The following is a 26478-nucleotide window of genomic DNA, read 5'->3' on the forward strand; positions in this document are numbered from 1 at the left end:
AATATTTTGTGCCACTGACACAACTCTATTTTTCAGAAAAATAAAGGCATGCTGTTCCATGAGAATGTTCACACTACACTTTATTGATGAGAAAAACCAGAAGCTAAAATAAAAACACTCAACTCTACATCTCTAGATGTCTTTGAAAACCTCAATTTAAACATTGGATAAATTGATCAGGAAACAAAGTAGTGCTACGTACCAAGCTAAATGAGCAAAATGGGAATCCGTAGAAGCAGCAATTACTTCACAATTAACCTTGTTGAAATCTTCTATACGATCACTAAAAGCAATAATCTCAGTTGGACACACGTAGGAGAAATCAAGTGGGTAGAAAAAGAAGACTACATATTTTCCTGTGAAGAAAATGAACAAGTTAATTTATAAATACCACACTGTGCCGTCAAAGCCATTAGACAGTCTTTGAACATATTCCAGCATTTTTCTCATGCTTTGGTTTATCTTCCAAAGGTTAAAAGATTCTAAGATTTATTATAATCATGGTATATGTATATTACACCAAAGACCTCCAAGAGGACCACAACCTTGTCATGGTTTGGAGGCTTGCGTGCTTCAAACACCTGAAGAATTATGATGGCTGGAGTCAGGGCCTTATGCTTTGGCTTTGAGTAGGGTCACCCATGCCAGTAAGGTGAAAGGGTAGTGGCCAGACTAAGAATGGTCCATCGGTCCTCCAGTTCTGGGAATTCACCTTAGGGCTAACAACCCTAATCAGTCAAAGAAAGCTTTTGCAGAAACAGCAATGAAAAATCCTTCAACATTTGGATGGCCACGGAAGACCTTCATCACTATCCTAAACATCAGTGGTGTATTGGGTAGGAATTAAGTACAACATAGATTGAATAGAAGAGCAAGCACAAGGAGCCAAATGCCATACAACTGCTTCTACAGTATTCTATCACCATGTTTTATGAAGTTAGTTTTCCTCTCCCATAGCCTGTTCCGAGCTTTGACATTCTTTATTCAATTCTAATGTGCTAGAGAAGTTCAAAGGGGGAGAGGGCTCATTAATAGGGTGCCAAACTAAGTACAACTGTCATTATGTTTACCTCTGTATTTAGATAGTTGGAGTTGTTCAAACTGTCCATTAGGCATCACAGCTGTAGCTTCAAAATCAGGAGCTAACTTCCCAATTACAGCTCTTCCAGAAGTCATTCTGAATCTACCTGAAAAATAACTATTGAATAAACAGGTTGTCTTGTTAAATTTTGCTTTGACATCTTCCTTACCTCATGTATGGTAGCTTACAACTTTGAAACCTTGACGCATAAGTTAAAATACTTGACTGCTGCAAGACAATGAGAAGCTGATATTCTAAAGCACTCATCATCCAAGCAAATATACAACTGAATCTGAAACACTGGGTCTTCTGGCCTTAACATATAGAAATTCCGGACCCATCTTCCTGGTTCAGACCCATTATCTCCAATCACCATTTGCACTCAGCTTTCACCTCATTTTTAGCTGATCCTAATCCAGAAGGTTTTATTTACTGGTTCAGTAAGTGTTGGTTTCTATCCTGACATAAATAACCACAAGATCTCTAAGGAAGATGCCCCATTAACAAAGACCTCAAAGTTCTGACAACCAAGAAGTACCTACACCTTCTTTTGCTAGATGTCAAAGATGTTTTTGGTATTAAAAAGACTATTGTACTGAACAGCACAGAAAAATGTTCCATTACAATGTTGTGTCTTCATCTGTCATTAACATTAAGCTTAAGGTCTAATCCTAATTCTTGCAGCACCCCATTAATAATCAATCATATATCACATTTAATTATAGCTTTTCAGTCTTTTATATAATTCTCTGTTAATTAAGCAGACCATTAAAAGAATGCACATGTGAGCAACTTTCTGTGGCGTGCTTTGCCCAAGGTAATGACAGCTTCACAGCACTCAATACAAGTCAAATGGTGAGCTTTGATGCAACATAAAACTGCATATTTTGGGGTATGACATTTCATTGCCCCTCTTCCCTTAAAATGCTGTACTACTTTTAAGTAAATACATTGACACTCAAATGGCAAAATTCTGGTCTGACAAATTAATCTTAGTTACATTTCTGTGACCTTGCTGAATGCACATGTATTTAGCAAAATAGGTTACAGAAAAAAATATCAGGGAAATGGGACAAACGCAGATGGCCTGAGAGCCAGTAAAAACTTACAGGCTGAGTGGCCTTGTGTCATGTGAAATTTGAAAATATGACTACATATCTAAGGAATTGATTACTCAGTGCATATGAAAATTAAAATACAAATGCAAACACTGAGCGAAACCAAATAACAGCAAAAATTAATGACTTTCAAATATCATTTACTAAAGAGATCAAAACGTGAATGCTAACACAATTCAAAGTACTTGGGATTACATGGAAATGTATAGTAGATGCTGTAATATAGAACAAAACAAATTGCTGGAGGCAGAGATTCACAAGCACCTTTTACCTGTCAATTGCATTTAGTGCTCTCAACATGGTCTCCTCTATATTGGCAAAACCAAATATAGACTAGGTGATTATTTTGCTGAGCACCTTCAGTCTGTCCACAATAGCCATCTTGAGGTTCCAGACACATTTAATTATAACTCGCTTTTGCACTCACACACTCAACTCCACTGCCATGGTGAGACCAAACACAAGCTCCGAGAACTCCTCAAATTCCATGTAAGTAGCCTTCAAACCAATGGTATGAGCATTGAATTTTAGTGTTAGGACATCCACATCCTGTGTTCATTTCTCACTCCTTGTGGTCCTCTGCTTTCCTTCACATCTCCATTTCTCCTCCACCCCACAGAATTATCCAGTTCACTTTCTTCTCCATGGCCTCTCCTTCCCATCCCCTCCCCCCTCTGGTCTTATCTGCTTATTCTTCCCTTCCTTATCCAGTCCCAGCATCCATTACTACATTTTCCTCTCTCCTACTATGGATAATTCTGCCCATTTTTCCTATTTCTGTTTCCACCTACCACGTGTCAGGGATTCTCCTGGATTAGTAGATACATTACACTTTTCAAATGTAGCACTTCTAACAAAGCATTTCTTGGATTCAACACTGTCAGTGTAGTTTTATAGTCTGATGTCTGGAATTCATAAATGTTTGCAGGTCAAAGGTTAGCAGAAAATTCCAGTCATTTGCTCTGATTTTGCATTTGCTATATTGTACACATCACAGTGCTGTTTTGCCACATATATAAGCACTTTAAAAATGAAACCATGAGACGTTGTGTGAAATTTTTAAGGGATAAAGAAAAAATAAGACACAGCTAAAGTACAAATTCTGTTTTTAAAAAATGAATTAATATTCAAAGTAAACTTATGTCACCATATACAACCCTGAGAATCGTTTCCGTGCAAGGACACACAGTAAATCCAAGAAATGCAATAGAATCAATTAAAGACAGCTTCTAACAGGACAAACAACCAATGTACAAAAGACAGCAAACTGCACAAATACAAGAGAAATAAATAATAAACAAGCAAACAATAAAGATCAAGAACACAAGAGGAAGAGTCCTTGGATGCTTTCCTGTGAGAGTGCTCCATGTAGAGGTGTTCACCGTTGGGCTTTACCCATGATGGACTGGGCTGTATCTACTACTTCTTGTAGAGTACACAGTTTTAAGTGTAAAGCGAGTAGAGTAGGGGACTACGCACACAGCTTTGTAGTGTACCTGTGCTGTTGAAGATGGCAGAGGAGCTGTTGCTATCAATATGAACTGAATGTGGTCTTCAAGTGAGGAAATTGAGGAAGCAATTGTACAGGAGGTTATAAGCCCCTAAAAAAAGGTCCAAGGCATGGGAATATTTGCTGACAAAAAGACTACTATGGTGTCAGATGTATAGCAGAGTCAGAAGCAATATTGATTCAAAGTAAATAACTTGACTAATAATGGCAAGACAGAAATCTTTGGGAACTATTCATTGCTCTAGTTTCAGAACAGTCAGAATGTCAGCTGAATTTAACTATGGACATTATCAACAGTAATGCCAAACTCAGTCCTGAAGTTTTGAATAGGAATTATTTCACTCCATTTTTCTGTCCAGTAAGGAAATTGGGCTTATGAAGGAATAGTATTCCTCATTAAACAAATCTACATTAATATACTTCAAGTCCTGGATAACCCACAAGCCCTAAACAATTCTAAGCAGTAGCCACAGCCCACACATTGTTTTTATGGCCTCACTTAACTATCAAACTTGGACAGAATTTCAACTCTCTTGCAAGGAAAGTTCAAGGTTCACCCATCATATTGCATATTCAATCAATGGGCCTGTTCACATGCAGCAAGCCTAAACTTACCATATATTCTGAAGTATAAGCTGACCCGGAGTATAAGCCAACCCCCGAGTTTCAAGGTTAAAAAAGTGACTTTTTCATGTTACCTTTGTATAAGCCAACCCCTTTTGTAGAGGTTTTTGATTTAACCAGAAAAGATCACAAGATCTCACATGCTGGTACTCAGCTTTGCCGGATCCGGACCTTGAACCCTTCTAAGAAAACAGGCCTACACATTGTAGAGCGTTATAGGCAAATTCTTAATAAATAAATCAGGGAGAGAAATTTTGGATTAGGTTTCCAATGGAAAAGAATCCTCTGAAATGTAACCCCCGTGAAACCATTTAGCGCCCATCGTAATCTCGTTAAAGCTTAAAACGGGGTGGCAGTATCAGTACATGTACTCAGTGTTGAGTTTGCCACCACCACGTACAATAGATTAAAACAAATGCGATATGATGCTGGCTTCAAGCTGAAGGTTGTTGATTTTGCTAAAGGAACGAATAACTCTACAACTGCTAAGAAGTTAAGTGTAAACGAGAGAGAGTAAGGGAGTGGAGAAAGGCAGAGGACATGCTGAGGGAAATGCCAAAGACGAAATGTGCAAACCGCAGGAAAACATGCCAGTGGCCAGAACCGGAAGTTTTAAAGTGGGTGAATCACCAACGATCATCTGGATACATTGTTACCAGAGAAATGATTCAAGTTCAAACGTTGAAATGGGACGAAAAACACCGTGAGGTCAGTGAAAATTTCAAAGCAACACGAAGTTGGTGCACCCGATTTATGAATAGACGCGATCTTGTGTTGAGACAAAAAAACAAAGATTGCTCAGAAATTTCCCACAAGGTGTTGTTTATGTTCAAGAAAGCTGCTGGAAAATGGGATTGAGGAGGGAAAAAAAAAGGAACAGCCATGATTGAATAGCAGAGCAGACGTGATGGGCCAGATGGCCTAATTCTGCTCCTATGTCTTATGGTCATCTTATACACATGTATACTGCCAAATGAGACAATCCAAGCTCACACAGCAACATCTAGGAAATAAGTACAACACATACAGACCAACGGAGGAACTCAGCAGGCCTCCTCAGCTTTTTTTTTACTCCAGTCCTGCCGAAGTGTTTTGAAACTTCGACTGTACTCTTTTCCTAAAAGCTACCTGGCCTGCTGAGTTCCTTCAGCAGTTTGTGTATGTTGACCTCTCAGCAAATCTTTGAAGGAGTTTGCGGTCAGATACCTTGTAATTGCCGTACCAGTCGGTGATGCAACTGGACGGTACTGCTGTAATGTAGCAGTTAGCTTAAAAATGATAAAATACAGAATTTTTCTCTCTCTGAAAATATCCACTACCACACACTTCCAAGAACAATATTTGTCTCGCTTTTAACCGTCCCTTTTCCTTTAAAAAGTGCGTTTCCTCACAGATTGACCGGAGAAACCCGCCCTCACCAACCTGTTCGGCGCCTTCACTAAAACCGTTAGGCGCGTGCGAAGCGCCCGTCGACACCTCCCGCACGTGCTCCTCCGCGCGGCGAGCACTGGCCGCGCCCCCGCCCCTCCGCGCGCCCCCGCCCCTGCCCCTCCCCCTGCCCCTCCGCGCGCCCCCGCCCCGCCCCGCCCCCTGCCCCTCCGCGCGCCCCCGCCCCTGCCCCTCCCCCTCCCCCTCCGCGCGCCCCCGCCCCGCCGGGCGCTCCACCCAGCGTCCGTCTTCCCTCCTAAAAACGAGTGTGACTCGCTATCGACAAGTTGAGTTGGGAAAAGGCTTTATTTCCTTAAAATGTACACGGGAAACCTTTGAAACCAGCGTGACGGCGACGTAAGGCTGGCGGCAGCATCTAATTGGTCGGGTGAAGGCCCCGCAGAGCGAGCGCGTTGCCGTCGTCGTTGACGCTGGAGGCGAAAGGGTGAGGAGCTGGAAGATCATAACGTTGATCGATGTTGGTAAGTCGCTTCTGAGCGGATTGATTTAATGATTAGCCTTTCTGTTCAATACACTCTGTGTACGATTGAGGTGCATCATTATTACAGACGCTCTTCTGGGCTGCACCTCGGAAAATCCAGGCGGACCCAAAGGAGTATTTCAGGTTTCCTTGGAAAACTGCTGCCTGCATCCCTTTTGACTCCTGAGAATCAATGGCGCGGGACTGAACGTAGCGAGGAGCTTTTGGTTTGTTTTAAGAAATTGTTATTTAGAGAGGACGATTCTGCCGCCAGACAGTCTACCCTGTCAGCTGTGAAAGGGAACACGAGTGAATGTGCAGATGCTGGAAATAAATAAAAACACAAAATGCTGGCAGAACTCAGCAGGCCAGACAGCGTCTATGGGAGGAGGTTGTAACTACGTTTCGGGCCGAAACCCTTGGGACTGGTTTCCTCATTGGTCTCGGGCATCTTAAGTCCTTGAAAGTCGTCATAATTCCTGAGGGCCTGACAAAGAACATTACATTTTTAGCTGCTGATGCTGCAAATCCAGAACTAAATCAGAAAATGCAGAGGTACTCAGCAAGTTAAACAGTGTTAATGGACATTAAAACAGTCAATGGTTCAAGATCCTTCATCACAACCCACAGATATTACTTGATTTTTGAGCACTTCTATTTTTTGCATTCTTTAATTTGATTTAAAAAAAATTAGTATTAGATCCCATGTAAAAGTGCTTCAGCGAAATTAAGATGTGTCCTGATGTGATAATACTTGAGAAATTGATTTATGCTTCAGAGAAGTCTCTTTGGCCAAAATGAATTGCAGTCACATCTTGACTGCCCCAAATCTAATTTTAATGTTGAGCACTTTTACACTTAGTATATCCAAATGTGATCAAAAATGAAATGTATTTTCTGTTTCCATTTTGCAGTGTGCCATTATATTAATCCTAGGAATACACTTAGATAATTTATGACAATAGCAGCATGCTTCTGAGTATTTTCAAAAACACTGATCGTGTTCTTTTTAAAGGATTTCAGTTATTTGAAGCTGTGCAGGAATTGGTTTGATAATCTGCAACAGAATAAAAGTCTAGTAAGAAATGAATGTAGCAAAATAATTTTAAATCTGCATATCTATGAAATCTATCCTGAATATTATTTGTCCTAGAGCAGCGAAATTGGAAAGTTGGAGATGTCGTTCATTCACAAGTATTTTGTTTCAATTTTGAAGGGGCAACATGCAAAGGATTTTAACCCAAATTTTAAGGCCAAAGCAAATCTGCAGAAACTACTGTAAGGTAACACATAGGAATTTATTGCAAGTTTTTGGTACAAAAGAATTTGTATGAATAGTTTACTTGTTCTGGCTTTAAGCCCATCCTGTACAGTTTGTGGCAAAATTTTTAAAAAAACACGAAGGTTCTTATGGCCAAGACCATTCCTTTCAGTAATACATTCAGATTTTTACTGGGACACCCTGGACCAATACTTTTTTTTTTGAAAAGCAACTTCCTTCATGGAAAAATCGTTTTATTTTCTGTTACACAAATAATAACTTCTTTCCTCAATATAATGAAGCTAAATAGCACCACGTAGTACAGAGAAACTCTTGCTGAAATGTGATCTCATTGACACATCCAATTTGCAGTAATTTTGCTGCACAGTAATCAGGAGAAGCCGTAAAATTTATGGGGCTGGATAAGGGGTTACCAACCTTTTTTTTATGCCATGGATCCCTACCATTAACTGAGGGGTCTGTGGATCCCAGGTCAGAAACCCCTGAAACTAGATCATGTTCAAACACAGGCTGTAACCACAAGGAATTTCTGCTCAATTTCCATTTGAATTACACTTCTGTGCTTTGCAGCAAGGAATTATGATACACATTGGACATCAGTTGCCACCACATCTGACCAGCTGTTCTGCTGCTGGACTCAGCATTGGCATTTAAACCCAAAGACTGAGAAAATTGTAGAAACACTCAACAGGTGTGGCAGCATACAGCGGTGCTAGAAAGTTTGTGAACCCTATAGAATTTTCCCTTTCTGCATAAATATGACTTAAAATGTGATCAGATCTTCACTTTTCCTGAAACTAGATAAAGGGAACCCAATTAAATAAACAACACCAAAAGCATAATACTTATTTATTGAGAAAAATGGTTCACTATTACATTTATTTTTTGTGAAATTATGTGAACCTCTAGGATTATCAATTTATTTAAAGGGGAAATTAGATTCAGGGGTTTCAATCAACGGATGACAATCAGGAGTACATGTGGGAGGCCTTGCCCTATTTAAAGAACATAAACCTAGGTCTGCACTGTCAAAGTCTGATCTTCACCACACAAGGTTTTGGTAGTGTGCTATGCCTCAATCAAATGAGATTTCTGAGGACCTGTTGTTGCTCACCAGGCTAGAAAAGGATACAAAACCATTTCTAAAGAGTTTGAGCTCCACCAGTCCACAGTCAGGCAAGTGGTGCACAAATGGAAGAAATTCATTACTCTCCCCAGGTGTGGTCGACCAACAAATATCACTGCAAGAACAATGTGTGTAATATTCCAGGAGGTCACAAAGAATCCCAGGATAACATCTAAGGAGCTACAGGCCTCTCTTGCATTGGCTAATGTCGACATTCATGAGTCTACCATCAGACAAACACTGAACAACAATGGTGTACATGGTAGGATTGCAAGGAGAAAACCACTACTCTCCAAGAAGAACATAGTTGCCCATCTAAAGTTTGCTAAGGACCACGTGGATAAGCCAGACAGCTATTGGAAGAATTTTCTATGGACGGATGAGTCCAAAATAGAACTCTTTGGCTTAAATGAGAAGTGTTAAGTTTGGCGAAAAGCGAACACTGCATTCCAGCTTAAGAACCTCATCCTGTTTGCGAAACCTGGTGGTGGCAGCATTATGGTTTTAACCAGCTTTGCAGCCTCTGGCCCAGGAGGTCATGCCATCTTTGATGGAACTATGAATTCTGAACTATACCAGCAAATTTGACAGGAAAGTGTCAGGGTATCCAACTGTGAACTGAGGCTCAAGAGAAAATGGAGCATGCAGCAATACAATGACTCTAAACACAAAGCAGACAAAATTTCACGTTTTGGGATGGCTGAGTCAACATCCTGACCTTGACCCTATTGAAATGTTGTGGAAGGACCTGAAGCAAGCAGTTCATGCAAGGAAGCCCATCAACATCCAGAGTTGAAGCAGTTTTGTAAGAAGGAATGGCCTTAAATTCCTCCAAGCTGATGTGTGGAGCTGAACAGATGCCTGAAATCTTTTAAGTTTTTGCTATACAAAGGGGTCACACCAGTTACTGAAAGCAAAGGTTCACATACTTTTTTCAACAAACACATGTAATATTGGATCATTTTCTCAATAAATAAATAAATAAATAAATAAACAGACGGACGAACAAGTGTAATTGTGATTTATTTAATTGGGTTCTCTCTGTCTAGTTTTAGGATTTGCATTTAGAGCTGATCACATTTTGGGTCATATTTATGCAGAAATAGAGGAAACTAAAGGGTTCACAAACTGTAGACATGGAACCTGAGTTCTCATGAAAGGTATTTCACCTGCAACCTTAATTCTGTTTCTCTTCACGGATTCTGCCTAGCCTGCTGAGTCTTTCTAGTATTTTCTCTTTTAGTTTCAGATTTCCAGCATCTGCAGTTTTCTTTCATTTACAGAGTATATGGTGTATGTGTCTCCAAAATGATTTGTGTGGTTTTCTTTACCAACTAATGTTTGTATTAGGAGTACATTTTATTAATACATTGACTTAAATGGTTTCTGTAATAATTGTCATTTAAGTTTCTCCAGAATTTTTGGATCATTCTCTCTTGTTTTAGGTTAAGATGTCTACTTCTGATTATGTTGTGCTCAATACTGGACAAAAGATGCCTCTCATTGGGCTGGGGACATGGAAAAGTGGACCTGGTGAGGTAATGTGTCTAATTATATTGACAACATTTAATTAACCTTACCTTGAGTCGCCTCAGCTGAATTTGAAAATAATGACAAGTAATCTTGTGTACCTGGTTTATTGTGGTGTCATATTTTCCCCTCTTCTCCACGTTTCCCCACTTTATTGAATGCAATCACATATATCAAGTTAGCCTTAAAGGAAATATGTTGGTTAGCTAATCAGTTGTAGTGCGTAACTGGAAAACGATCTTATTCCTGAACTGAGATGTGCAGAAGCATACTTTCAGCTAATCACAATTACTAATAAGTGGAAACATTAATTTAACGAACTCTGCCATAAGTTTTGAGTGCCTAAAGGTGTTGCTTTTATGTTTGTTTTGTTATATTGTCCTTCAGTAGGCTCCTTATTTTATGTATGACTTCATCCAGAGACTAGTAGCTTGAGGATTTGGAATTGGCATGGATCACTTGAGTCCAAGCTTAAATCCAAACCATTTGGGAAGACAGAAATAGAACATTGACAGTACAGCATAGTGCCTACATTTCAGGAAACAATATTGGGCCAACCTTTTAATACAAGCATCTAACCTTTCCCTTCCACATAGGCCTTCATCTTGTTCATCCAATTTAGAGTCTTAAATGTCCCTAATGAATCTGCCTCTGCCATCACACCCGACAGTGCACTTTTCAATCCCCTGGCAGTGCATTACATGCACTTGCCACGCTGTAGAAATAAAACAAAGCCTTCCTCTTAAATTCCCCCCCCCCCCCCCCAATTTTCCCCTCCAAAATCACCCTTTTTAAAAAAAAGTCCTCTTGTCTTAGCCATTGCCATCCTGGAAAAAGGCACTGGCTGTTAATTCTATCTATGCCTCTTGGACATCTCTATCAACTCTCTTAACTTAATTCACTCCAAGGAGAAAAGACCTAGGTATTCAACCTTTCCCCATAAGGCAAACTGGCTAACATCTGGGTAAAACTCCTCGAAAGACATGTTAACATGTACACAATAGAACAAAGCTGAATTTTGATTTGAGGAGTACACATATAGCACATCTCCCTTCCAGGGATGACTAAGTATTATCTCTCTTCATAACTTTTCTCAACCAAGGTCTTTCACATTGTTACTTAAGCATGTGTACCTCAAATTCTTAAGGATGCAAGGGATTATCAACTTCCATTTTTCAGCAGTAGCGGCTGACTTGGGTGTGGGTGGCAGCTTGGAAATGCAGATACCTTTTTAAAGGTGTGATCTGACATTAAAGAAGTGAACTAGGTAAACGTCTAAGCACATTGTCATGTGAACTGTCTCAACTGGTTACTCAACCTCTCTTGTCATAGAGAGATCAGGCCCCGCTGCAACGCCCCAGACGTGTGCTTTCAAGCCTGGTGGTAAGCGAGCGCAATTGATCATTCAAGCGACCCTCAGACAGGCGTAGCCCTGGGAAGAACCCAGGGCCGCAAAGTGTTGATGATCAATGTGTCCTGCAATTCACATTGATTCTCACTGATGAGAATCCATCAGTATTTGGAATGTTTCACTTAAAGTCCTGGCTAATGCTCCCTTCTGAGCATACCCTACTTCTGCCGTCAATGTAATGGGACTGGCACTAAACCAAGCTGCAATTACCTTTGGCAAATTATCCTTGGAACTAACCAGATAATTACTCAAATACTATTTTGCATCCACACACAGCATTTACTATTAACTAAAAGGCAGTGAGTACGTGGAGGTTTTCACTGTTTTTGTATCATACAAAAATTAACATTCTATATGCTTCTATTTTTACAATGCATCCTTGTATCTTTTCAGTTAGTCTTTGCAGCTAAGTTACAGGAAGGATTAACTTTATAAACATTCATTTCATGGTATATCAATGTGTTCTGATGCGCTTCAAACAATTATTTATGAATCTTTAATAATAAAATAATTACATACACAAAATGCTGGTGGAACACAGTTCATTTGGTATATTAAACTGGCAATTCTTATTTACCAGGTATAAAATGGGATGCTTAATACTATAATAAATCTCCCTACATCAGTGTTATTGTTTGTTTCCTCACAAGCTAGTGCCAAAACTAAACTTTTTTGTCATTATCTCTTCCTATTCTCTTACATTTATTAAAAAATAATCACTAAAATGTGTTAAGAATACTCTTCTGTAACCTTGTTTTTACTAATAACAGACTGTTGGAAAGATCAGAAATCGTACCGGCTGGCAAAGTACCAGTAAAGCTAACTGGCAAAATAACATACTGTTGAAAACAGGAAACTGTCTAGCTTCTGTTTCTTGCTTCTGCATTTTTTTTCTAGTATTTGCAATTTTCGTATGGAAATTTCTTCCAAAAAAAAAAGAACTTGCCAGCATTTTGGTATAATTGAGTGCAAAAGATCACTTTCAAGAAAAAATCTGCAGATGCTGAAAATCCAAGGAACGTGCACAAAAGCTGTGGGAACTCAGCAAGCCAGGTAGCATTTGTGTAAGATAAACAGTTAATGTTTTGAGCCGAGACCCTTCAACAGAACTCCTGTCCCCTCTCCTGCCATATTGACATCTTCCCTTTTAGGAATTCTTGCAGATCAGATATGCAGAGTAAATATCAGTCAACTGTGCATCAAAGTCCTTTAGCTCCATCCTTGGCAAAGCACCACCTAGTTAGAATTTTCCACTTTCCACTCCAGAACATACTTGAAAATTTATTCATCTTAATTGAAGTTGCCGAAACTTGGCTGCAAACACTAACTTAATTGTCAATGCCAGCTGAATTTAAACTTTCTTATAAAGGTGGCAATTCATTGTCTAATGATCTAAGAATTTTTGCATTGGTTTTGTTTTTTAACAAAAGAGAATATCTACTTGAGTGCTGAAATTAGCATCGATTAGTAGTGTGGGTATTTATCCCTGGTATAGAGTTTTGAATTCCTGTTCCTTTGACGCCTGCCATAAACTGCATGAAACTTATTTGACATTAATTTTGTATTACAGTTGTGCATTTTTCAGAGTAATGGAACCCTTAAGGATTTAAGTATTTCTATATACAACCAAACCCACAAATCTGTCAGCCCAAAAGAAAGCTTTGCTGCAGTCGATAGAGCAATTGTTCTCCTTTGCAGAGTAGCCAAAATAATATGTTCCTAATCAACAATATAGACAGGCCTCTTAATGTCCTGTAAGTTCCATCCTGACAAACAGCTAGATGATCTTGCATTAGAAAACGGAGATGGCGCGATTTATTTTAAAAATTGCTTAGAGATAAATATTCTAAATAAGAAAAATTTACAAAGATGTCCTTTTTTTAGAGCTCATTTATAAATATATTAGCAACTTGTGCTAATCATCCTGGAAAGTTTTTCTTCAGCTTCAGATGCTAGAAATGCAAATTTTTTTTTAAAAACAGAAAATACTGAAAATAACTTGATCAGGCAGCCTTGGAGAGACCCGATCAGATTTCAATAGATGATTTTTCATAAAGGTTAAAGTTCATTGATCTGAAGCCTCAAATCTCTTATCCCTTGCCGATAGATGCCTGGCTTGTTGAATATTTCCAGCAGTTGTTGTGTTTTTTTTTCCACTACCTGTTTATTGGAGTGACCGTCAAAGTGTTCAGTAAACTAAGGAAACTTTATTAAAAAATTATGCAAACTTTAATTCAACTATTAATGCATTATTAATACCGGCACTCAACGTCCGTAAGATGAAAGAGTTTGCGGACTTCAGGCAGGGTAAGACAAACACATACCAATCCTCAAAGAGGGATCAGAAGTGGAGAGAGTGAGCAGCTTCAAGTTCCTGGGTGTCAAGATCTCTGAGGATCTAACCTGGTTCCAACATATTGATGTAGTTATAAAAAAGGCAAGACAGCGACTAGGAGTTTAAAGAGATTTGTTATGTCAAAAAATCACTCAAAAACTTCTATAGATGTACCATGGAGAGCATTCTGACAGGCTGCATCACTGTCTAATATGGGGGGGTAGGGATGGTCTACTGCAGAGGACCGAAAGAAGCTGTAGAAGGTTGTAAATTTATTCAGCTCCATCTTGGGCACTAGCCTACAAAGTACGCAGGACATCTTCAAGGAGCGGTGTCTCAGAAAGGCAGCATTCATTATAAAGGACCTCTGGCACCCAGAGCATGCCCTTTTCTCATTGTTACCATCAGGTTGGAGGTACAGAAGTCTGAAGGCACACACTCAGTGATTCAGGAACAGTTTCTTCCCTTCTGCCATCCAATTCCTAAATAGACATTGAATCTTTGGACACTACCTCACTTTTTTAATATATAGTATTTCTGTTTTTTGCACAATTTTTAATTTATTCAATATATGTATTCTGTAATTGGTTCAGGTATTTATGATTATTTTTTTTCTTCTATATTATGTATTGCATTGAACTGCTGCTAAGTTAACAAATTTCATGTCGCATGCCAGTGAAAAGTCACCTGATTCTGGATTCTGATATGAGCAGAGCTCACTAAAATCATAATGTGGAGTACTTTAGTAATGCAAACTGTCAGCGTTAATCAGTTTAGATTAACTGAAGCACAGCAAGATACATCATCACAAGAAAAGATGCTGGAAAGCCAAAGCAACGCACACCCGATGCTGGAGGAGCTCAGCAGGTCAGGGAGCATCAGACTAAGTCCTGATGAAGGGTCGCTGCCTGAACTATTTACTCTTTCCCATAGATGTTTCCTAGCCAGTTTAGTTCATCTGGCATTTTGTGTGTTGTAAGATATAATCTCTGTCTGCTCTAAGCAACAAGCAAATTTCAGACAAATATTCCTACAGCAGCCAAAGCTTTTTGTTCTCTGTACCAACTTTTCAAGGTGTACTTGAATAATTTTTAACTGCCCAAAATATTAAGATGACACATTTATTTCACTGACTTGTAGTTGAATGAACTTGAATAAAACTTGATCAAGAATGAAGTGATGGTATGCTAACCAGATAAAAGGCCTACTTTCTCTGAGGAAGGTAGAAGGGAAAGAGTATTTAGTTTTATTAATAGACTAAGACAACTGCGCTGCTCCAGAGTGCTACAGGAGGTCATTCTTGCCCTCAGCCATTAGGCTCTATAATGAGTCAACCTATTGCCAGGGAGGTGATCACCTCCTCCTGTTGGACTGTTTGAAGGACTTATGTTTTATTTTTTCTTACTTCTAATATTTGTATATCTATGTATTTGTAATGCTACTGTGACACTGTAATTTCCTTCAGGATCAACAAAGAATCTGTTTATTTCTCAAGGAACTTAATAACCTAGTCATGCTCTTCCCTTCCAGCACTTTCTAAGAATCTACATCCATTGTCTCCTCATTACCTATTCTCACCTGTTCCAGATAAAGAAACCCCTACCCTACCATCATAGTATTTTGACAGGGCTTAAAGGAGTACATTAAGGTAGCCAATTCCTGAAATGCACCCGAAAGCTTTTTTTTGTTTAATCATTCTTAATGGTCTCCGACTTTCAGATACATTTTAAACTAAAATTGAAAAAAAAATTTTAATGATTGGTTGAAACACTAAAATAATCTCCCTTGAAATTAATGTTGTTTTGGATCCTTTACTCCAACTTGGTGGAGGATCTAAAAAGCATATAGTGTTTTTCTTTTCCTGACACTTCAGTCCAGCAAAAGAGGCCTGGTCAGGTGTAGGACCGCTTCTCAATTATATTCAAAAATATGTGTACAGAAATACTAGACTGGCTATCACTTAAAAGGCAGCTATCATTTATTATGAATATCTACCTCATTCTAGTGGACTTATTGTGAACAGTCTGAGAAAAATGTTGAGCCTAAAAACAGTACTGAAACACTTATGGTATAAGTTGTTTATGTTGTGTATGAATGACAAAACCCAGCACCATTGCTCTGTAATGTTTGTGTGTACATTAGTAAATTTGTTTTACGTGGATGTTCCTATTTTTACAATACATTGTTTATGCTTTGAATAATCGAGATCCAGTCATCCAGCTTTCCTTTGATTTAAAACCTGTGGACCCCCAAGGGATTTTTATTCTTGAATTTTCTAGAATGGTAAATTCTTTTTGTGAAGAATACTACATTAGTATTCCATTATGGGGATGTGTTTCAGCGAGGTTATGTTCAGCAGCCATCAATTAAAGCAATGAGCAATACCATTGGAGAAGAAATCCGAAACTTCAGTATTTTGTTCTGCCACTTCTCCTTGAGACAATAATTCAATTATCTCCTGACCAGTGTTACCTTCTATTGAATTTAGTCAATAAAAGATGTGAAAATGGCTGCAAATGACTGTTACAGCCTCTGTATCATCTTTGCTCTGCATATAATATCACTGTCAAGAAATGTTTTGCTTCTTGTCTTGCTTGTGGAGAGAACAAATTTTTGAAATGACAATTGATCCTCAATATTCATGCTGAAAAAGAACTTTGATCATAGGCAGTGATTATGTTTACTCTTTGCTAAGGTAAAAACAGCTATCCTGAATGCATTGAAGAGTGGTTATCGTCATGTGGACTGTGCTGCAGTGTACAATAATGAAGCTGAAATTGGAGACCTCTTTAAAGAAGTAGTTGGTGCCGATAAGGTATGATTTGAGAAATTAAATGTTGCATGGATAGGAATCACATTGCACAAATTTGTGTTTGGAAGTATCCTTCAAAAAAATGACATGCAAGAATCCATCTTCTAGAATAAATGCAATGAGCCATGTACCATGTCTTTCCCCACCAAGGTATATAGATAGAATTCTGCAATTGAATGTATTACTGGCAATTATTTCATTGCAAGTTGTGGGTCCAGGTTAAAAACCAGGTATTATTTAACTTGAGGATTTTCATATTATTAAGAATCCTTTTTGGAATTGGTTTATTATGGTCAAATGTACTGAAATAGAATGAGAAGTTTGTCTTGCATTTTGTTCATACAGATCCAATCATGATACAGTGCATGGAAGTAGTACAGGGGAAAATAATAATGCAGAATAAAGAATAGCAGCTATAGTGAAAGTGCTGGTGAACAATAAGGTGCAATATCATAATGAGGTAGGGTTCATCTTCCTGAACCAGTGGACAATTTAATTGTCTTTTAACAGTGGGGTAGAAACTATATTTGAGTTGGTCTTGGATCTTCTGCCTGGATGGAGTCCTTGATTATCCTGGCTACTCTACTGAGATAGCAAGAAATGTATAGAAGGTCCATGGAGAAGAAGTTGGTACCTGTAATTTTCTTGAGCTGTGTTCATAACTGTCTGCAGTTTCATGCAGTTGCAATTACAGGCAGAACAGTTGCCATTCCATGCTGTTATACATCCAGATAAAATGTTTTTTCTAGTGCATTGGTTAAAAATTGGTAATAGTTAATAGGGACATGCCGAATTTCCCTATTTCTACTAAGGAAGTAGAGGCATTGATGAGTTTTCCTGGTTGTGACATCAACATGGTTGGACCAGGACAGGCTATTGGTGATGTTCACTCCTAGGAAGTTGAAATTTCAACCTCAACACTGTTGATATAGACAGGAGCATGTGCACACCCCCTTTCTGAAGTCACTGACCAGCTCTTTTGTTCTCCTGACCTTAAGGGAATGGTTGTTGTCATGACACCATATTATTAAGCTCTCTATATCCTTCCTGTACACTGTCTTGTCATTATTTCAGCTATGGCCCACTATGGCAGTATCATCTGCAAATTAATAGATAGAATTAAAGCACAATCTGCCTATACAGTCACAAGCGTACAGGGAGCAGAATCGGGGCTGAGAGGTTTTAACATTGTGAAGCACCGGTGTTTAAAATAGTTGTGCTGTGGGAGTTGCTACGTCATCTTACTGATGGTCAGGAAGTCAAGGATACAGTTGCAGTTGTTCATTCTCAGGGTCAAAGTATGTATGCAGAATACAAGTAGTTGAAAGAAAAGATGTCAATTCCTCCCACACATGAAAAGAAAAAGAAACAAAAACTCATAAAACCCAAACCACTCCAACCCCCTCCCTCACACAAAAACTAACATCTCTCACGCAGAGAAACGGCAATAAGAACATCAAACCCCAAACCCTCACCCACTAATTGGCAGCAAGAAAGAATGGGCGAGAACATAAAAAAAAGCATAGAAGAGGCCATTGTGAACTATAGTTGGGTTGAGCTACAGTCCAATCCATAAATCTCAGAATTTTCATAACATTTCCAGAAGCCTTGGGGAGAGCCTCAACGGAATCCAGTGGCCCCTCCAAGGGGAGCACGCTCTCCTCCACATTTTCCTCAATTTTTTCATTCTTCCTCGACACTTTAATCAGCGAGAAATGTAGTCGATCATGGTCCCTCACCTCATCTCTGAGCTTCTTGTGGTAGCTTGTGTTCATGCTTCTCTCCTGGAGTTTTCTCAGGGACAGCAAAGCGATAGCTTACTCGATTGAACTACACATTAAGTCACAGGCTCCAAGGGTTTCAAAAACAAAATTAAGATAAAAGTAGAAGATGTAGAAAAACTGAAGTGATTGAAGATGATGCCCGAGGAATTGTTGTTCGCTGGCGCCATCTTGACAGGTCTGGAGTTGGTCATGAATTTGCTTGGAATTATTATATTGAAGGCAGAGCAGTGATTAATAAACAATGGTCTGATGCATTGATCTTTAATCTCCAGATGCTCCAGAGATGAGTGTAGAGCCAGGGAAGCAAACAGAAGTGAGTCAAGGTTGTCTGGAAGGCTGGAGATGATGCATACCATGATGAGCCTCTCAAAGCACTTCATGTGGTAGATGTCAATGCCACTGGGCAGTAGTCATTATGGCACATTGTCTTGTTTTAAAAGATAGCATTTACAATCAACCAGTTTAAATGTGATCTCTTAAACGATTTTGCTAGTAAAAATGTGCTGTTTTTGTTTGTCTGAACTTAACTGCTTCATCAAAACTTGCCATGTAAACTTGAATTTTCTGTACACCAGCCAACACCCTGATTTAAACTTTTCTATGAACTACACAGCATACTGCTGATTGATTTTCTGCTTAGTACTTGTGATTAGTTTGTACTGATGGATTACCCTCATTTGCAGATCCACATAGTAATTGACTAAATGGTGTCTCTTGTTTTCTACTTTTCAATTCATCTTTTGGTCTTTCCTGTAATAATAATTTTCCTTTAAAATAATTGTTTCAATTCTACTATAAAGAATAACATCCAACTGAAGTCAGCAACATACTTCTATACGTTTCAGTGATATACTTTCAGATACTTTGGATTTTTGCATAGCCATTTTTCTTCAGCCAATGCCCAGATTTGTTTGAAATATTTCTTTCCATTTCCTGAGTTAAGGGTCAAGCAATTTGTGAATTGTATTGAATTATACAAATGTATTTGCATAATTTTCTAATTGACTAAGTGAATTTAGTTCATCAGTCACTGTCTCTTAAAAATTAAATTATGCTTTCTAGGCCAACTTGCCTTCTGATGAAAGATAATTAACCTGAAAAATTAACCATGTTAACATATTTCGAACATCACTTTTTGATTTGCAGTGACAAACAAGAAAATCTGCAGATACTGGAAGTCTGAGCAATGCACACAAAATGCTAGAGGAACTCAACAGGCCAGGCAGCATCAATGGAAAAGAGTACAGTCATCATTTCAGCCTGAAACCTTTTGGCAGGACTGGAGGAAGAAAGGCTGAGGAGTAGATTTTAAAGGTAGGGGGAGGGGAGAGAGGAAAAACACAAGGTGATGGGTAAAACCTGAAGAGAGAAGGATGAAGTAAAGAACTGGGAAGTCGATTGGTGAAAAAGATATAAGGCCATGGAAGAAAGAAAGTGGGGGGAGGGGAGGAGCGCCAGAGAGAAGTGATGGGTGGGCAAGGAGATAGGGTGAGAGAGGGAAAAGGGGATGGGCAATGCTGAAGCAGGGGGAGCATTACTGGAAGTTAGAGAAATCAATGTTCATGCCATCAGGTTGGAGGCTACCTAAATGGAATAGAAGATGGTGTTCCTCCAACTTAAGTGTGGCCTCATCATGACAGTGGATGTCCATCCACTGGCCTCCTTCAGGCCAAAATGTCAACTGTACTCTTCCATAGATACTGCCAGGCCTGCTGAGTTCCTCCAACATTTTATGTTGTGTTGATTTGTAGTGGTTTATTTTAGCTGGAAAAATAACTTGACTGAAAGCTTGTTCCTGGTATTGTACAAAAAAAAGAGAAAGGCTGTTCTATTCCACAACAAATGTTTTATGTTATTTTATTAGTGAAAATGACATGACACTATTAAATATTTTGGTTGTATTACATCTTTTAAAAGTAAAATATTCAAAATGATGAGACTTTTTGATTCTTAGCATTCAGATATTTGACACTATGAAATTGATTGGATATCCAAGCTAACCAAGGGATTTAGCTTGTTTTATCACATACATTTACTTTTGCAGATTGTGAAACGTGAAGAACTTTTTGTAACCTCCAAGCTGTGGAATACTAAGCATCATCCTGAAGATGTGGAAACTGCTTGTCGCAAATCTTTGGAAGATCTGAAGCTCACTTACCTGGATTTATACCTGATCCACTGGCCTTTTGCCTTTCAGTAAAGTATAGTTTATATCTTAATTTTTTGTGCAGTTTGGAGGATTTTGTTTTTGGATTTTAATTTTGTAAATTACATATGGATGAAAATTTTATTTTTTTCCAAATTGTAGCATGCTCCTTGCCTTTTTAAAATTTTCATAGGATTTTAACACAATGGTTTGTATTCAGTGTATCTCCAGCAATGAGTTTTTGAATGTTTTAAGTAAATATAATTTTAATAAGATGCAAGTTTTCTATTCGTTGATGTCTAAATTGTGTGTTCTTCATGTTTTGAACAATAAATTTTATTTGCAGAAAAGGTGACAACCCCTTCCCAGTGAATCCTGATGGGGCAATACAGTATGATTATATCGATTATAAGGAAACTTGGAAAGCTATGGAGAAATTAGTAGAAAAGGGCTTGGTGAAAGCTATTGGCCTCTCAAACTTCAGCAGTCGACAGATAGATGATGTTATTGCTGAAGCTACTATCAAACCAGCAGTGCTGCAGGTTAGAAATTTTTCTTTAATTGAAGTGCTTGCCAGTGAATTAGTTGTATATATCTGTATCACTTCTGCAAAATCATAGATATCTCCATATTTTAACTCATTAACAGACAAATCATTACTATCCTACATCTGAATAATGTATTATGAAATCAATAGAACAAAGAAACTGCTTGAACTAAATATGCAGGTACACATTGCTATTAATTATTTTTCATACAAAGTGCCTATGACCAATAATTTCCATAATGAACTAATTTTGATGATTTGTTGACATTTGAACAAAAAGTCCAGTAAATGAACTTCATTTTCTTGTAAGGACATTTGACAAACAATCTTGTATTTAAATCAAAATGTCTTTAGATCTAACATCACAGGTCCTGATTACATTATCCATAGCATTTCTTCCTAAGGCATTTTATTCTGTCTTACACAGGTAGAGTGTCATCCATACTTGGCTCAGAATGAACTGATTGAGCATTGCCAGAAACTTGGATTGAAAGTGACTGCCTATAGTCCACTTGGTTCCCCTTACCGGCCAAAGAAAGACACAGATGAACCATTGTTAATTGAAGATTCTGATATTAAAGCAATAGCCAATAAGCATGGAAAATCACCTGCTCAAGTGCTGCTCAGGTGCAAGATCTTAAAATCATGTTATCAGTAAACATGAGGCTTTAAATAACTTAAATCAATAAGCACAACACAAAATAACACTAATTTGTTTATTATAAGAAACAAGAATGACAGGAAGAATTGGTATATTTTTGGTGATTCCAGAAGTTCTGAATAGTTATCAGGCATCAAAGAGAAAGTGACAACTACATCGATTCACGCTGACATGGATCTGTAGCTGTGGAGTCTGCCTATGCGAGAAATTTCTCCCCCTCCAACTGCAATTTTTTAAATTGCTAATGCTATTTGTTTTTGTAGTTATTTTCTCCCCACTCTTTTTGCAGAAGTGCATCCATCTTTGTGGTGAGAATATTTTTGATACGTAAAAGCCAGGTTACCATCTGAAAGCTTGGAACTGTGAAAACACTAAAAACTTTGCCCAGAGAGCCCTGCTGCTTGACTTTCATGCCATCAATGATTCTCTTCTGCAGCATGAAAGTCTCAAAAGATTCTATAATTACAGTCACATTGATTCCAAAAGAATCCTGTCAGCTCTTAAAATGTTTCTGTCCTGATCAAAGCTAATTATTTTAGATGTACACTAACTGTTTGAATAAAATGTGCCCATGCTGGGGAGCGGTGGGAAAGGTAACATGAGAATCACCATTTAATACTGTAATTCCAGTCCTGCATCCAGAGATTTGAATTCCCATCTCAGTAGGGAATGGGGTTTTAAATAAAATGTTTCTATGTTTTTAACATAAAAACATAGAAATTTGGAGTAGGACTTTGGCCTTTGAGCCTGTTCCATTTTTCAGTCAGAAGCTGACTGCTGTAGAGAATCCATAGGGTCACCACTATCTGGATGAATAAATTTTTCCTTGTGAGTCCAAAATAATCAGTCCTGTATCCTTAGACTCGGCACCTTAGTTTTAAGCTTTCCTGCTTTTTGAAAACATCCTCTTTGCATCTTGTCTGTTCAGTCCAGTCAGAATTGTATAAGTTTCAATGTTCTCATTTTTCTAAACTCCTGACACTTGGCCTAATCACCCCAGTCTCTCTTCACTAGTCAGTCATGCTATCCTAGAATAATCTTATGAATGTTTGCTATTCAGCTTCCATGCTAAGCGCATCCTTCCTTGGTTAAGGAAATCCGAACTTCTAAAAACCCATAACACAAAATGCTGCCGGACCTACTGAGTTCCTCCATCATTTTGTGTGCTGCTCAGTTTTCTAGCATCTGCAGATTTTCTCTTGTTTCTGAAAACTCATTCCTGGTGCAAAGTGAAGTACCATTAAAAGTATCTCTTGATAACAATATTATATTCTCACTGCTATATGAAATCCTTCATAACTTTAATAGTACTAGATATCCTCAGCCACCTCTATACATATAACTAGGGTCCCTCAAAGTTAGAATCATAATATAATTAGAAATTTCATGTGTCCTCCAACTCTTCACATCCTTCCAAGTGCTCACATTTATACCAGTTGTGACCAAAACAGTGTTTTGTAAAGGTTCATCATGGCCTCTTGCTGTCATATTTTCTCTATTAATAAAGCCTAGGATCCCACCTGTTTTTTTTAATTTTAATCATTTCCTCAACCTACTGTATTAAGAACTACAAATACTTCTAAATTTCTTTTTTTCCTGCACTTGCTTAGAAATATGTCCTCTAAATTGTATAGCCTCGTTCTCCAACCAAAATGTATCATAATATTTGTCAGCATTCTGTTTTCACTTTCCATCAATTCTTCCTTGATGTCTGTGGTTATCCACCTCAATTCACTTGGCATCCATAACAGCGGGTAACACAAAATTTGCAAGTTTCCTTTATTCGCTCACCTTAATGGATACACCTGCACGTTATTGCAAATATCCAATCAGTCAATCAAGTGGCAGCAGCTCAATGCATAAAAGCATGCAGATATGATTAAGAGGTCCAGTTGTTCAGACCAAACATCGGAATGGGGAAGAAATGTGATTTTGATCAAGGAATGATTGGTGCCAAATGGAGTGGTTTGAGTATACCAAAAACTGCTGATTTCTTGAGATTTTCGTGCACAACAATCTCCAGAGTTTACAGAGAATGGTGTGAAAAACAAAAAAAATCCAGTGAGTGGCAGTTCTGTGGACAAAAACACCTTGTTAACGAGAGGTCAGAGAATGGCCAGACTGATTCAAACAGGCAAGTAGGTGACAGTAGCTCAAATAACCACGCATTATAGCAGTGGTTGTGCAGAAGAGCATCTCTAAGTGCACAGCACTTCAAACCTTGAAGGGGATGTGCTACAGCAGCAGAAGACCATATACATGCAGTCAATAGCTATTTTATTAGGATAAATAGATACCTAATAAAGTAAGACTGTGTACATACTAATTCTACTCATTAATGTATCGGATCTGCAGTAGGTCCAGCACTAATACCTCTATAGCTCCATTGTATGTTTTCCTTTATTTCAAAAACAACCTTTCATCACTGTTTCCTGTTACAGTTTGCTGAATGTGCTGCTAGAGCCCCATTTATTTCCTGTCCTTGTAATGTCTTTTTCTTATTTGCCATGTCAGCTTTTATCATAATCTAAAACATTGAAGTTAGTTAGACATAAATTGCCTTATTCAAACCTATATCCTTCCAAGTAACTGGTAGTTTTGCCCTAATTTATGCTTCTAAATTTTTCCCCACCATCTAATGTGTCACCAACTTGTCTCACATCACTGAATATCTCCCTACATCCTGTTTTGGAAGATCTGCAAGTTTCCATTCTTCAGGCACCAAGATTATGACTAGGGCCTCTGCAAGTTCCTCCCTTTTCTCCTCCAAAAGGCGAGATTACATATCGTTATGGACAAAGTAATTTATCCATCTAAATATAAAGAGGCTTCTAATATGGCTCTCAATATTCAGCTTAACAGAAATCTCTCTTGCATCATTAGAGATTCAGCTGCAGCAACTTTATCACACTTTTACCACTTACTGGGGATGAGCAGGCTTTCATAAGTTCTTGGCACAGAATATTATTCTACATATCTTGGTGTCTATAAAGGATTACATTTTGAATTTGGAATTTTTACAAAAAGAATACTTTTTATCCAAAAAGCCTCTGTGCAACCTTTGCAATCTTTTTCAAATGTAGATGTCTGCTGTCTTCCTTTATGGTTGACTAATGAATTTTAGGTAATGAATAAGTATTTTTTGTATCCATTAAAATATTTCTTTCTACAGGTGGCAGGTACAGCGTGGGGTAGTAGTCATTCCCAAGAGTGTCAATGCAGAGCGAATTGCACAGAACATGCAGGTAACTTGATATTTAGCCGGTGTTAATACTGGGTGTCACTCATTATTCCATGAGTAGTAAATATTAGGATTGAAAATCCAATGGTTTTAGAAAGTTTTTTTTTGTTTTTGACACCGTAATTCCCACTATCTTCTGAAAGTTGATTAACAGTGAAAAGATCTATTCAGTTCTTGTTAATTGATTCATGCAGTGGAAATTTTAAAATCTTTATCTTTTGTAGCAACCAATTGTTTCCTCAATGATTTTGCTTTTTTCCAGAGTTCAATGAAGTATATCCAGTCTTTGCTCATGTGCCTATTAGTATATTAGTATCATAGCTTTACCTTTCACCTGTTTGAGCAAATCTCTCTGGAAAACAAAATGATTTCTACTTATATATCACTTTTATCATTGTAATTCAATGCTCGCATTTGTTTCCTACTAACCAACCCCATTTTCCATCTGACAAATGGTTACAACTGAAGCAGAACACATATTAAATAATCACTCTTAAATGCAATGGCTTGTTCTAGGTGTGTTTCTACTGTTCTATGTACCAAAGCTTCTGGCTACTTTCCTTGCACCTCAAGAGTGCTCTGGACTTAATCTGAGATGTCTCTAACCCTGGCACCTGGAAGGCAACATGCTACCTTGGAGTATCTTTGTCATCCACAGAAATGCCTGTCTGTTCCCCTAACTATTGCATTCTATATAACCACCATTCTCCTCTTCTCCTTTTTTCGCTTCTGAGCCACAGAGCCAGATTCAGTGCCAGAGAGCTGGTTGCTCCAGTTTTTCCCTGGTCGGTCCTTTAAAAGTGGAGTTCCAATTTCATGAAAAGTTTTATTTATTTAGGAATCATTTTATTCACTATTAACTGAGAAATCTTTGGTATGTTATTCTGATATGCTTTTCTCTGTCCTCACCCAGGTGTTTGATTTCACACTGACTGAAGATGAAATGAAAACAATTGGAAGTCTCAATAGAAACTACCGGTATATTGTTCCAAAGGTGAAGGTAGGTGCTCATGGCCTTCACTCCACATTGACCCCAACAATTTCATTATTCAAAATAGTCAAAGTCATCCTTAAATAATTCTTACTTTTTTGTTGTTAACAGGTTGGTGACAAATTTGTGGTGAGAGATGCACTGCATCCATATTACCCTTTCCATGATCCATATTAGTGATGGTGGGATGAGCCATTGCTGCCTCAGTTATTTGTTGTACCGTTTGGTAAACCAATTTTGCTTATAAAAAATTGAATGTGTTTGCATCATATAGAAGAAACATGTAGTCACTCTTTAAGAGATTTGACTGCAAACAATTCATTCAAAAATGTAAATGTTTGGAAATAAAATCAACTTTTGTACAAGTCAA

The 26478-nt window shown here is 38.2% G+C and overlaps 2 protein-coding genes across 7 annotated transcripts in view; one reads left to right on the forward strand and one right to left on the reverse strand.

Moving 5' to 3' along the window:
* Positions 1 to 5850, reverse strand: part of LOC132401872 (peroxiredoxin-1-like) — a 44014-nt gene extending 38164 nt beyond the window's left edge. Inside the window, exons 1-3 of one of the 3 annotated variants that reach the window (XM_059984174.1) lie at positions 5756 to 5850; positions 1071 to 1187; positions 203 to 356 (exon numbers count right to left, since the gene is read on the reverse strand). In XM_059984174.1, coding sequence (XP_059840157.1) covers positions 203 to 356; positions 1071 to 1176 — 260 coding nt within the window. In that variant the 5' untranslated portion in view covers positions 1177 to 1187; positions 5756 to 5850. Of the gene's footprint in view, positions 1 to 202; positions 357 to 1070; positions 1199 to 2990; positions 3056 to 5755 lie in introns of those variants that run through there. The other 2 variants (XM_059984173.1, XM_059984172.1) reach the window with 2 other exon arrangements.
* A 110-nt stretch (positions 5851 to 5960) lies between these two features.
* akr1a1b (aldo-keto reductase family 1, member A1b (aldehyde reductase)) lies at positions 5961 to 26478 on the forward strand. 4 transcript variants are annotated; one of them, XM_059984177.1, is made up of 10 exons: positions 5961 to 6243; positions 7459 to 7525; positions 10096 to 10188; positions 16622 to 16741; positions 20567 to 20718; positions 21015 to 21210; positions 21643 to 21842; positions 25049 to 25121; positions 26031 to 26117; positions 26220 to 26478. In XM_059984177.1, the coding sequence occupies exons 2-10, from the start codon at positions 7466 to 7468 to the stop codon at positions 26283 to 26285; spliced, it is 1047 nt and encodes a 348-aa protein (XP_059840160.1). In that variant the 5' UTR covers positions 5961 to 6243; positions 7459 to 7465; the 3' UTR covers positions 26286 to 26478. The 4 variants fall into 4 exon arrangements, with proteins under 4 accessions (XP_059840160.1, XP_059840161.1, XP_059840159.1 ...); XM_059984178.1 differs by lacking the exon at positions 7459 to 7525 and having other exon boundaries at positions 5962 to 6243; XM_059984176.1 differs by lacking the exons at positions 5961 to 6243; positions 7459 to 7525 and adding an exon at positions 6256 to 6469.

The sequence above is a fragment of the Hypanus sabinus genome, chromosome 11, assembly GCF_030144855.1.
Source record: "Hypanus sabinus isolate sHypSab1 chromosome 11, sHypSab1.hap1, whole genome shotgun sequence".
Lineage (NCBI taxonomy): Eukaryota > Metazoa > Chordata > Chondrichthyes > Myliobatiformes > Dasyatidae > Hypanus > Hypanus sabinus.